Genomic DNA, 13,907 nt, shown 5'->3' with positions numbered 1-13,907 from the left:
AAACTTCCCCAGTGCAACAATGCTTCTACTTTAAAAACTCTCCCGCACAGGTTTCTTGTCATTGACAGATACGATGGACAGCGACCACCAGGTAGATACATGAATGACAGAAAAATGAAGGGCTATGTAAGAGGGAAGGGTTAGATTGCTCTTAGAGTAGGTAGTCAGTACTAGATCGTGGGCCAGAGGACCAGTACTGTCTGATGTTCCATCTTTCCATGATCTTGAGTTTCTGACAGTTGACCACCTTACCTGTCTATTACCACTTTTCAGAACTCTGTTCTGATAGAAGTTTATGATACCTCAGCATCTGATGACCCAGTTTACATCCTTGTGAAATCAACATTGTGTTCAACAATTTCACATTCCTGTTGGATTTTTCCATGCTGCGGGACCCAAGACTCCATAGTTTCTTTCCTGCCCTGTTGCCTTTCTTTCTCACCCTGTATATCTAAGCCTTTTATCATTAAATCATCCTGATTTCCAATATGATCTTTCCCTATCATCACCATTTACTGTTTCTGAACATCTACAAAATGGTGAAAGGTTGAAATGTGTATTCTTTCTCAGTGCCGTCTGATTATCTATTTATTTGAGATATAGCATGGAATAGTCCTTTCCAGCCTACTGAGCAGTGCTGCCCAGCAACTCCCAATTAAACCCAAGCCTAATTACGGGACAATTTACAATGACCACTTAACCTACCAAACGGTACATCTTTAGACTGTGGGAGGAAACCGTACCACCCAGGGGAAATGTCTGCGGTCACTGGAAGAACATGCAAACTCCTTACAGACAGTGGTGGGAATTGAACCCTGGTCACTAGTATTGTAAAGTGTTGTGCTAACCACTACACTACCATGCTGTCCCATTGAGTATTTTCAACATTTTTTTGTTACTACCCATTATAACAAACAAATTGTAGCCTCCAAAGTAAAACTGTAGCCTATGTGAGCATTGATTCAATTTTGCTTTGGGTGTCTTTTATGTCAGGAGAGGATTTCACACTTGCCTTAGAATGGTATTCCTGTTCCAGCCTGGAATCCGATGCTGCCACCTGCTTGTACTTGTTCATTTTCATTTTCATTTGGCGAGTTCTTTCTTCCATGTCCATTGAACCTGTAGAGAAAATTCCAAATTAAACATCAACATGGAACTGGCACTTACCCCGCTACTCCTTTGTTGGACATGGCAAATGTAACACAAGTAATGTTGTGCTTGAGGTGGAACTTGGTCAGGGACTTGGACAAGACTCTGGAGTAGAAATTCATCCCTAGTAAATGCATTATGCTATTTCTGAAATTCATCCATCAATTGAATCAAATTCCAGAAGCAAAAGGCTGTGTGCAGCCATTTTGAAGACGGATGTTCAGCGTAGCATGTGGAAAACCTCTCACCCCTCAGATTGTTTTGACTCAGAGAGATCTTCATTCAAGACAAAAGAAGATTTGCATAGTTAATGCTGGATTAGTATCAAATATTAGTATCAAAATCGTCTGGTTTAAAAGAAGTAATCTCAACTGATCTGCTATAGAAATAACAGGAGGGTAAAAAAAGAAGCAAGTGATAGCCAAGGACTTTTTCCCAAGGTGGAAATGGCTAATACATAGGGACATAATTTTAAGGTGATTGCAGGAATGTATGGGGTGATGCCAGAGTTAAGTCATTTACACATAGATTGGTAGGTACATGGAACACCCTGCCAGAGGTGGTGGTAGAGTCAGATACATTAGGAGCATTTAAGAGCATTTAGTGGACCATAGGATGAAGGGAAGGAGAAGGGGACTCAGGGGGAAGTAATAGACAGTCAAAGGCAAGAATGGGGAATAGAGGAAGGGGGGGGAAATAGATATTATTGGAAGGAGATATCGATATTACTGTGCTGTAATGTTCTATGTAATATTGCAGTGTTAGAGTTGCTGCGGATGAGAGTTCCTCACTAGCTTTCTACAATTCTCCTAAAGACTAAGTAAAATCTCAGGAGTTACCTGTGCTAGTACAGCACAGTGAAGGATTCCACAGTCTACATAGCCGGACTCAGCATTGTATTATATGAACATTAACACAACTTCTCCATGCGACCCTGCTCTGGCTGAAGTGAATAGAACACAATAAAGGAAAAATTCTCCCTTAACTGTCTGCCTGGTTGTCAAGAGCTATGAATCTATTTTGAATTGAGTACTGATTGAAGATTCTACCTGCAGCTTTATTATTTTATTCATCAGCTTTATTTACTGCTGCTACAGTTTTACATTCATTTGTTTCTCAAAGGTTGACCAGAACAATGCCAGTCCCACCATCTCCAAGCTGTTCACAGAATAAGAAGCTGGAAGAAGTAAATGTGACCTCTCAACCCAAAGTTTTTTTCTCTGAGTCAGAAACAGTTTCTGTCTGATTTGCTACTTCTCCTCATTCACAGCAATCAACCTTCTCCCTGCTCAATGTGCCATATCTGATCCAGTTTCAGTGAAATACCGTGGTAAGGAGCTTTACTAAACTAACACTCGACAATGGATAAACAACGTTGATCCATGTTGTCTCTGGGTAAATCTCACAAAGAAAGTAATTAAGGCTATCCTTTTTGCCTCTGCTTGGCAACAAAAATCAAAGTAATTGCTACAATAAACTGAGGTAGGCTTACCATGCTAAATCAAGGTGATTAACCCTAAGGGTGAATTATGGCATTCATCATTTTAGGCCTAAGGTTGTTATAGCCGGGGGTGGTAGTGGGGGTAAGCTCCCACTACCTATAAAGTGCTCCAGATGATGTGCGTCTCTAACAGCCTCTGATAACCAAGTCCAAATCTTGGCCTTCACATGTGGCTTAGCTACTCAGCCTGGCAGAACTGTTTCAACTGACAAGGGAAGGACCACTGGAGACTCAAAAACCAGTTGCTTCAGGCAGGCTGGGCTCGTCAGCCTTGGACAGCAGCCCGCTTAGCAGAAGAAAAACTCGGATTTTAAACCTCTGCTGTCTTGCAGCCATACCCACCTATGGGAAAGGCTTCGGGAATAAACCTCAAGGAAGAAATCCAGAGCCGGGGTCCCTAAGGCAATTTGATGCTGTTTACAACTTCACTCTGGCAACCTCCGTGGCGACACTGGTGCCAAGTTGTATCAGTTCTTGCCCTTCCCTTGGACTACATCAGTGAAGTGGAGAGGGGAACCCGCTGCATGGGCAACAGCCGGTTCTTCAAATCTTCCTGCCCAGGCTTGCGCCCTGGAGAAGACACAGTCCACAAGAAGTGCAAACCCATGATCCCCTGGGATTGATGGCTGCCTATTACTTGAATCAGAGGACATTTTGCATAATTCTAACTTGTATATCTTATATTTTGTCTATATTTGAAAACTGACTACTTTGTATGGAAGGATTCATATGTCTTCCTTTAGAATGTAAACGTTTTTATCATCTTAGGTCGAAGGCAACTTTACAAGCGGAGAAAATGGGAAGAGATTATATTGTAGGGATAAATATGTTGATTCAGTAATTTGATTTAATTCATAGAAACATAGAAAACTGACAGCACAATATAGGCCCTTCGGCCCACAAAGTTATGCCAAACATGCCCATACCTTGGAAATTACTAGGCTTACCCATAGCTCTCTATTTTTCTAAGCTCCATGTACATATCCAAGTCTCTTGAAAGACCCTATCATATCTGCCTCCACCACCGTTGCCGGCAGCCCATTCCACACACTCATCACTCTCGGAGTAAAAAGCTTACCCCTGACATCTCCTCTGTACGTACTCCCCAGCACCTTAAACCTGTGCCCTCGTGTGGCAACCATTTCAGCCCTGGGAAAAAGCCTCTGATTATGCACACGATCAACACCTCTCATTGTCTTATATACCTCTATCAGGTCACCTCTCGCTCCACAGAGAAAAGGCTGAGTTCACTCAACCTGTTTTCATAAGGCGTGCTCCCCAATCCAGGCAACATCCTTGTAAATGTCCTCTGCACCCTTTCTATGGCTTCCACATCCTTTGTATAGTGAGGTGACCAGAATTGAGCACAGTACTCCAAGTGGGGTCTGACCAGGGTTCTCTATAGCTGCAACATTACCTTTTGGCTCCTAAATTCAATTCCATGATTAATGAAAGCCAGTACACCGTATGCCTTCTTAACCACAGAGTCAACCTGCGTAGCAGCTTTGAGTGTCCTAAGGATTCTATGAGATCCCTCTGATCCTCCACACTGCCAAGAGTCTTACCATTAATACTATATTCTGCCATCATGTTTGACCCACCAGGATAAACCACCTCACACTTATCTGGGTTGAACTCCATCTGCCACTTCTCAGCCCAGTTTTGCATCCTATCAATGTCCCGCTGTAAACTCTGCAGCCCTACACACCATCCACAACACCTCCAACCTTTGTGTCATCAAACTCACTTAAAATCTATTCAGTAGTCCATTTGGATGAGGGGCTCCCAACCTTTTTTATGCCATAGGCCAATACCATTGAGCAAGAGGTCAGTGGACCCCAGGTTAGGAACCCTGTTCTAGATCAATCCAAAGATTCAGGGCCCATCTAAGGTTTACATTCCAGATCCTTAGACTTGGACAGGGTAGAAAGGGAGATTTCCAGTAAGGCAGCCAAGATATTGTTGGATGTGAGGTGATGGGAGGAAAGGTGAAGCATGTTAAAATTTTGTATACTCTTTGAATTCCTGTGGTGACAGCTACTGCGTGCATTTTAGGATTGCCACTTCCCATGCCAAAAGGAGGAATTATCGTATTTCTTCCAGAATTCTGCCCATTAGGGTTTTCTTTTGGTTTTCAAACTCACTTCTTTTACTCCGTAGAAGTGTCTTTTATTTGAGAAACAATTCTGGTGAATTTCTCTGGCACTTTCTGGACATGCATCAGAAATCAGAAAAATTCCAGCACTGGGTTTGGAGAAGCTTGTGCAAAATCAAAGCTATTGTTCCTGGAAGAATTAGCTCTATGTTTTGTGACTGGCCCAGAAAGCCAGTGTGGGTCTTCCTGAAACATGGATATTGGGTCTTCCACTTTCCAATGAAGTACAGGAAGTGAAGCCACGAATAAGTATTTGCAGACATACTGTACACGTCCTAGTTAATCCACAGCTTAAGATAAGGCTCAAAGAAGCCAAATCACACGAACATCAGTAAAAGGGAAATGGCTTCTGATTCATCTATTGGTGTGAGTGAAAGAAATTTAGCACAATGATCTATGCCATTTCATGCTAACATTAAGAGGTAGGAATTGTAATGAAGTGAGTCTCCAGCTTTTTTTTTGCCCCAGAGTTTTATCACCTAGGGACTTACATAGTAAAATTCAGGAAAAGTGACTCTCAGTTGGTGATAGACCAAGAAAGCTAAATGTCTCGGAGTTTATATTGTTAAATACCTTGTTGCAAATATTCAAGACAAGAAAGAAAGATTTACCTGCACACAATAAGAAAATTCAGACAAATTTCACTCCATGTTCCTTGCACAATACGGCTTTTAGAGAAGCACTGATTCCAAACAGCTGACTATTGACTACAGGAGGAAGAAGTTAGAGGTCCATGAGCCTAATGAGTCCTCATTAGGGGATCAGAGATGAAGAGGGTCAGTAACTTTAAATTCCTTGGCATTATCATATCAGAGTGTCTGTCCTGGGAACAGCATGTAAGTACCATCCCAAGGAAGGCATGACAAGATCTACTTAGATGTTTGTGTAGATTTCGCAAGTCACCTAAAACTTTGACAAACTTCTATAGATGCACAGTGAAGAGTATCCCAACTGCTTGCATCACGGCCTAGTATAGAAACGCAAATGCCCAGGAATGGAAAGGACCACAGAGATAAGTGGATGCAGCCCAGCTTATCACAGGCGACACCCTCTCCATCATTCAGCACATTCACAAGGAGCACTGCCACAAGAAAGCAGCATCTACAATTAGGGACCACAATCATCAATGCCATGCTCTCTTCTCAGTACCACCATTGGACAGGAGTTACAGAACCCCTAAGATCCCACACCATCAGATTCATGTTATGGGCATGCTGCTATTGAAAGCTTAGGGCCACCTTCAATTCTTCCATGAAAAGTCCTAGAAATCCCAGTATATAACAAGATGAGGCAGTGCAAGTGAATTGCGTTCAGGGAAATGAGCAGTCCCTAAGCCCATTTACCCTGCAGCAGCATGCAAGAGAATTTATAGCACACAATGTGACAATAATTATTAATAATGCTAGATTGTCTGTTGCATTCCAATATACAGGTATGAGAGCAATTTTAGACAATTTTTTTTTTCATTCTACTGGGGAATATTGCATTAACAAGAGCAAATGTGAGAAAAAGGGAAGGGTTTATATCGCTCATTTTCTGACACCTTTACATTGCTCCAGGATTTCCAGAATGTTTCCAGAGCTTCAGAAGTCAGAGATGTTATTTGTAATTCCAGCAAGTGTGAGAAAAGTGACAGTATGCAAAGAAGGCAAGAAAGACAGGGATCTATCACAATTTCATTCATTTGAGAGGTGCTTAACAGAGTTGAGAATTGAGCTGCAAGTTCTGTCACAGCCATGCGTCAAGTGCAGACAGGAAAATTTTTTACTCAGCCCTTCCATGAATGAAAAGATGAGGAATGAATCATAAGAAGAATGTGAATTGTATTTATATGGAGCTATTCATGCTATTTTCTGGATGTAGCAAAATGCTTTACAGATCGGACAGCAGAAGTATTTTTAAACTATCATAATTTGGATATTGTGTACAGAGCAAGCTCCCACGAGTGAAAATAGCTGGAACATTTGTTTTTAGGAAAGCTTGAATAGGGATACATTTAGGCTGGAGATGAGATATAGAGAAACCTGCTATTCAACACTATGTCAACTTGAAAACAAATTGGCCCTGGTGGCAACTCATCTGAACGACAGCACGGGATTACAAGCCTAGACATTTCTGTTTAGCTGAGATCTCTGGAGTAGGACTTGCACTTCTACCTACTGACTCAACAGCAACACTGCTAGTTTTCAGACATTAGAAAGTTTATGGTGCTGACTTTGGATATCTGTTTCTGAAGCCCTATATTCAGAGCTATTAATGCAAAAACCTATCAAATTATCAGTTAAAACACCAATACAGACAGTGCTGATGAGTCACACAATACAATAATTGTCCAACAAAAGCTAAGAAGACAGAAATTCCACTCAGCCAGCTATGTTTCTACCTGAACATTGGCTAGTCAATAGTTAAAGACTGTTGAGAAGACATTTACAATTTCAATGATACCCAAGGTGTAAGACTATGCACTTACATTGTTTTTACTGACAGGAAAACAGGTAAAGGTGGGTTACTTGCTCCTTAAAGCCAGTCCTTTGGGCAGATGGGCCTCATCAACCGTAGTTGGCATCTCTTCTAGGAGAAGGAAAACTCTGAACTCTTGCAGCTATATATCCACTCATGGGGAAAGTTTTGGGAGTAAACCCCAAGGGAAAATTCTGGAGCTGAAGTCTCTAAGGCAGTCCAACATTGAGTTCAATGCTGACTGGCAACTCCTGAGACACAGCTGGTGCTGAACTGTATCGGATTCTGCCGTTCCTTTGGGTTCATCAGATGTGTGGAGAGTGGAAGCTTGATGGGCAGCAGATTGCTCTCCACATTGTACTGCCCAGGCTTGTGTATCTATACAGCTAGGATGCAACATTCATGGTCGACCCTGAATGATGGAAGCTCCTCAAAGGCTATGCAAATGGAGGTCCAACATCAGTTCTAAACTGATTTAGATTGTGAGAGATCATTGAGAAGTATCAACAATTGAAGACTCATTCTTCAAAACTGTATTTCTATGCATTCTTCCTGATTCCCAAAAATACCATGAGTCAACATTTGTCCTCATTTTTACCTCCATCTCCACCTTCATCCCAAGTGACTGGAATTCACTGTTATTTGGCAAGAAATGACGCAATGCTCGCTAACAATTCATCCCATGTTCGATGTGGCTCAAGCACTTTACAGCCATACATTAGTGTCAAAGAAATTGCTCCGTCACCCTGTTACACACTACATTCCACCCACAGGTATTGTCACTCACAGATACTTGGACTTAATGAGGGATCTGAAAGGTGCAATGTGACTCTTCACTTAGGGGCAGGTGGCACATCTCAGACTTGTACAGATTTCCCTACGTTCCTTTGGGGTATTTCCTTCAGATCCTTCACCAATATTTTAAGTTAATTATAAGTGATTTTAGGTAACTGATTTTGTAATTTTAGAATAAAAATATTCACTTTTAATAACTAATGTATCTGTGAATATCAGACATTTAAAACCTATTAATACCTTTCAGAGTCAGCACATTGGTTGGCAGTAGTTTTTATTTATCAATGCTTTGATGAATGTCTAAGGATGGGCTATCCTCACTGTTTTGCTGGAGACCCTTTGCCATGGATAGCATGCTGACAGATGCAGGGATGCTTTTGTACAGTATGATAGGCACTCTGCATCTGGCCAGGAATGGGACTGACACTGCTGTCTCCAAGCAGGGGTCCCTGCAATGCCTCTCAAGATTTTACACATTTCAACGAAGCACCTTCTCATCCTTCTAAATCGCAGCAGATGCAAACAAAAATCTTATAGATTAGTTAATTAACACAATTAAAATCCTACAGCTGCCAAAATGTGTTTTGAACTCACATATTTAGATTATTATTCCAAGGTTCAAGTTTACAATTCCAGTAATTTAACTATTATGCCAGTATTCAAAATTAATGACTGTCTTCAAAATTAATAATCACACAATTAAACCTATAAGCCGCACTATGGTACCATTAACTTAGGACCTTGCATTATCTGCCCAACAGTATCTACACATCCATAGAATCTGACACACTGCACTCCTGTTACCAGTGACTTGCTGAAGATCAATAACAAGGATGTCTTAGCTCATGGACAAAAAAGCTTAAAGGTGGCCCTAAAACTTATCTGGAGGAAACATGAAATTTCATTGGATAATACTGGATAAATGAGTAGGATTCTAAATTAATTTATAGGCTGCTCTATTTTAAATACAGTAGGTTAAGTGAAAGGAGATGATATAATTATTATTCTATCCGGCATTTTACATTGAAATTTATATTCAGTGAATTCCATTTGGACAAACAATTTAGTTGTGTGCAATCTCATTGGCATTCCTGATTAAATGCACATTGTGTGTTTGGAATATTGTAATGTGACCTTAGCAAAAATAAGCTTGATTAATCTGGTATTTTAAAATAGTCATTTAACTTTGAACTACAGTCCAACAACTGCAATTCTGGAAAATTTACATACTGAAGATGTTCCCATTGGCCTTTAAGATGCTGTTCTCTTGAAATGCTTGGACCAAATTTGATTTGACAATCTTTCCTAAAGCATTACCATTTAGGTCCCCTGTGATTAACCCACTGTTAAAGTGCAGATGCCATAATCAGTAATCTTCATGCCAGTACAAAGAAAACTGACATCTTTGCCGCACAGTAGAATCTGCTGACTGCTAACTATTTTGTGTTGCACTGCTCCCGCAAAACAAAAAAAAATCATGGCACATGTCAGTGATATTATCCAGTTTTAGATTCATAGAGTACTACAGCACAGAAACAGGCTCTTCTAGTCCATGCTGTACTACTATTCTGCTTAGTCCCATCTACCCACACCTGGACCATAGCCCTCCATACCTCTTCCATGCACGTAGCTTTCCAAATTGCTCTTAAACGTTGGAATCAAACTCGCATCTACCACTTCCACTGGCAGCTCATTTCACACTCTTATCACCCTCTGAATGAAGAAGATCCTACTCATGTTCCCCCTAAACATCTTACCTTTGATCCTTAACCCATGACCTCTGGTTTTAGTGCCAACCACAGCAGAAGAAGTCTGCTTGCATTTTCCCTATCAATACCCCTCATAATTTTGTATACCTATATCAAATGTCCCCTCATTAAACCTGAGTCTAATTCTAATGCAGTTTCCAAACATCCATGAGTCCCATCACAAATTTCTACAATGAGCACCTTAAAAATGAAGTAGAAGGTAGACAAGTTTAGCTGGGCCTGTACATAATGGGATCCTGTCTTGAGCTACTAATGTCCACATGTTCTAGTTTGGGGTGGAATCTCAGTCAACCCAGGCAACATCACTGATTTCAAACAAGGGAGAGATCCAAAGAACTCTCTCCTTGCTGGAAAACACCCCGTCAGGCAATGTGCCAATGGCTGGCATCCTGGATAAGAGGAGGAAATGCACACTTTCAACGAAAAATGTATTCCTCATGTCCAGGGAAGATGGGGCTCTGTTCTCTTGCTGCTGGTCTCCTCCACATCCAGCTCCTCTGTGACAGCAATTAACATGTGAATATTTGAAGTCATTTTCTTCTTTTAAATCAACTTAAAAATGTAGTGGTTTTCCTGGAATATAGACCACAGCAACTACAACAAAGTACAGGCACTTTAACCTTATATCCTGCTCTAAACCTTCCATCCTATGTAGCCCATTTTTCAATCTTTCCTGTGCTTATTTAAGAGTTTCTTAAATGTCCCTAATGTATCTGCCTCTACCACCACCCCCGGCAGCATATTCTACACTCCCACCACATTCGGTGTAAAAAACACACCTCTAACATATCCACAGTACTTTCCTGCAATTACCTTAAAATTATACCTCCTTGTATAAGTCATTTCTGCTCAGGGAAAAAGTCTCTGTATATCTGCTCGATCGATCACCTTATCATCTTATATACATTTATCAAGTCACCTTTCATCCTTCTTTGCTTCAAAAAGAAAAGCCCTGGCTTGCTGATTCTATCCTCGTGAGACATGATCTCCAATACAGGTATCATCTTGGTAAATCACCTTGCACCGTCTCTAAAGCATACACACCCTTCCTATAATGTGGCAACCAGAAACGAGCATAATATTCCAAGTGTGGTCTAACCAAGGTTCTATAGAGCTGCAACATTGTTTTGTGACTCTTGAACTCAATCCCCTGACTAATGAAGGTCACCTTCTTAACAACCCTATCAACTTGCACAGTAATTTTGATCTATGGACGCAGATCCCAAGATCCCTCTGTTTCTTCACACTGCTAAGAATCCTGCCATTAGCTCTGTATTCTGCCTTCAAATTCAACCTTCAAGGTGAATCATTTCACACTTTTCTGGGTTGAGTTCCATCTGCTACTTCTCAGCCCACCTCTACATCTTGTCAATGTCCTGTTGTAACCTGAGACAACCTTCTACACTATCCATAACTCTACAAACCTTCACACCATCCGCAAACTTACTAACGCACTCTTCTACTTCCTCATTCAAGTCATTAATTTGAGATGGAGTCCATGCTACAATATATGTTTTTCTATACAAAGAAGTAGTGAACATTTACTGAATTATGTACATCAGCATCAGAAATTGCACAAGAAATCCAATATCTAGTATTAGGAAAATGGAAGAATTGAGATAAGGTTGGAAGTCATCAGCGACATATGGAAACTTATGCTGTTCAGATGTTTTTACTGGGGAGGACAAAATAGATTTATGGAACTACAAGTCAGGAGGAAGGTTCATAGTGACCTTTGCTATTTAGGAGATCTCATTAAAGTATATAACATTTTCATAGCACTTGACAGTGTATGTGCATGTTGGATGTTTTGCTGAGGACTCCAGGAACAGGGGTACAGCTTAAGGATAAAAGGTTGGTCATATAAGACTGAAGTGAGGAAAAGATTTTGGAATTAACTACCCTGGAGCTTTTTGGAAGTTCAGTCATTATTTCATTCAAACAATTTTATTAGATTACTAGGTTTTTAACCAATTGAGAGACATGGCTAAAGTGCTGGAAAATGGCAGTGAGATGGAAAATCTAGACAAATGGTGGAATAGGTCATAACAGCTGCTTCTGAAATTCTTTAATGATCTTGTAGCTACCAGGTTGGTATCTGACCCAATGTAGTTGATTCTAAACTGACATTTGAAATGGCTTTGCTAGCAACTTACTGGTATCAAAAGGAGGCATTGTCCTAAGATCCTGACCCTCTGGGCCATCTCATCTCCTTGCAGCTACCATCAGGTAGGAGGTACAGAGGCCTGAAGTCCAACACCACCAGGCTCAAGACAGCTCCTTCCCTTCAACTATTCTGTTCTTGAACCAACCGGCAAAACCCAAATCACTACAGTTTAGCAACACTCTGACCACTTCGTACTAAAATTGACTTTTATTTGTTTTAATTGTGTTCCTTCTTGAAAAACTAATTTTATTTATGCTTAATTAATGTTTTTCTTGTGACTATTGCTTATACAAGTGTTTGCAATTCTGCTGTAAGCTTTTCATTTCATCCGTGCATATGACAATATACTCAATTTGGACAGTATTAATGTTAGTAAGCTAAGTAAAAATTACTCTATTGAACCTGTTAACATGTCAGAAACAGCAAGGTCCTTTACAGCTCAGATAACCACGCAAAGTCCATGGTGAATAAATGAGAATTGGTGTTTATCCTAAAGACTTAATACCATGATAGTCATATACACTGAATCGCACTGTGCAAACCAGTGCCAGACACCTCCATCACAATCCCTGCATACGTCCTGTCCCACTTGCATTACACACCAACCAGTGATGGTGAGACAATGACAAATGGGTGAGAGGAAGTGAAGCTGGCACTCCTCAACTGTGAATCTAAACCCCGTGAGGTGTCACAAAAGATGATAGCACGTGGACAACCATCTGCTGATTATCACCTGCTGTCCCTGCCACCCCACCATATCACTTCATCTCCAGCCATGTTGAAAGTAACACACTGAGTAGCAAGGGGACAAAATATGGTTCAGGTGGTATTTCAATTTATAATACCGTGGATCAAAATGGCATGGTTTGAATGGCCAAATGAGCAGAAAGGCATGCCAGGAGCAGTACCAGGTCAAGTTACAAACACAACTTGTTAAGCTGACTATCTACTATGACAGCGGTAAAAGCCTGTTGCAGAGAGAACCACAAAACGGTCTGGGGAAATTGAGTGTGAATTTAGCAGGGTACAACATGTTTAAGGACCTTTAAGTTAGAAGTGGACTGAGCATTTGCAAGGATTTGCATGGAGAGCATTCTGACAGGCTGCATCAGTGTCTGGTATGGAGGGGCTACTGCACAGGACCGAAAGAAGCTGCAGAAGGTTGTAAATCTAGTCAGCTCCATCCTGGGCACTAGCCTACAAAGTACCCAGGACACCTTCAGGGAGCAGTGTCTCAGAAAGGCAGCATCCATTATTAAGGACCTCCAGCACCCAGGGCATGCCCTTTACTCACTGTTACCATCAGGTAGGAGATACAGAAGCCTGAAGGCTCACACTCAGTGATTCAGAAGCAGCTTCTTCCCCTCTGCCATCCAATTCCTAAATGGACATTGAAGCTTTGGACACTACCTCACTTTTTTTTAAATATACAGTATTTTTATTTTTGCACATTTTTAAAAAATCTATTCATATATGTAATTGATTTACTTGTTAATTTATTATGTTTTATTTTTTTTTCTCCCTCCACAGTCTCCAAAACATTTTCAAGGAGTGATGACTCACAAAAGGCAGCTTTCATCATTAAGGACCCCCATCACCCAGGACATGCCCTTTTCTCATTGTTACCATCAGGAAGGAGGTACAGAAGCCTGAAGACACACACTCAATGATTTAGGAACAGCTTCTTCCCTTCTGCCATCCAATTTCTTTATGGATATTGAACCCATGAACACTACCTCACTGGTACTGAACAAATTTCACAACGTACACCAGTGATATTAAGTCTGATTCTGATTCATGAGGTTAATAATGTTGTTTGTAATAATAGTAGGATTATTAATGTAGTGTTGAGTGAGTAAGACCATAAATTCTGTATTATTTCTAGAACTTCCTTCCTTGAAGAGGAGAAGT

At 40.8% G+C, this 13,907-nt stretch overlaps 1 protein-coding gene across 23 annotated transcripts in view; it reads right to left on the bottom strand.

Moving 5' to 3' along the window:
* The window catches only part of rims2a (regulating synaptic membrane exocytosis 2a), a 1,105,394-nt gene that overhangs the window by 217,323 nt on the left and 874,164 nt on the right, over positions 1-13,907 (bottom strand). For 6 of the 23 annotated variants that reach the window (XM_072262764.1, XM_072262801.1, XM_072262723.1 and 3 more), the window contains 3 exons: positions 10,316-10,326; positions 4,143-4,164; positions 1,013-1,119 (listed from right to left, as the gene is read on the bottom strand). The exons of 13 other annotated variants lie outside the window; for them this stretch is intronic. In XM_072262764.1, the coding sequence (XP_072118865.1) occupies positions 1,013-1,119; positions 4,143-4,164; positions 10,316-10,326 (140 nt within the window). The remainder of the gene's footprint in view (positions 1-1,012; positions 1,120-4,142; positions 4,165-10,315; positions 10,327-13,907) is intronic. 4 more of the 23 variants (XM_072262754.1, XM_072262744.1, XM_072262713.1 and 1 more) reach the window with 1 other exon arrangement.

Source organism: Mobula birostris, chromosome 1 (assembly GCF_030028105.1).
Source record: "Mobula birostris isolate sMobBir1 chromosome 1, sMobBir1.hap1, whole genome shotgun sequence".
Lineage (NCBI taxonomy): Eukaryota > Metazoa > Chordata > Chondrichthyes > Myliobatiformes > Myliobatidae > Mobula > Mobula birostris.
This window is presented reverse-complemented; position numbering and strand designations above follow the sequence as displayed.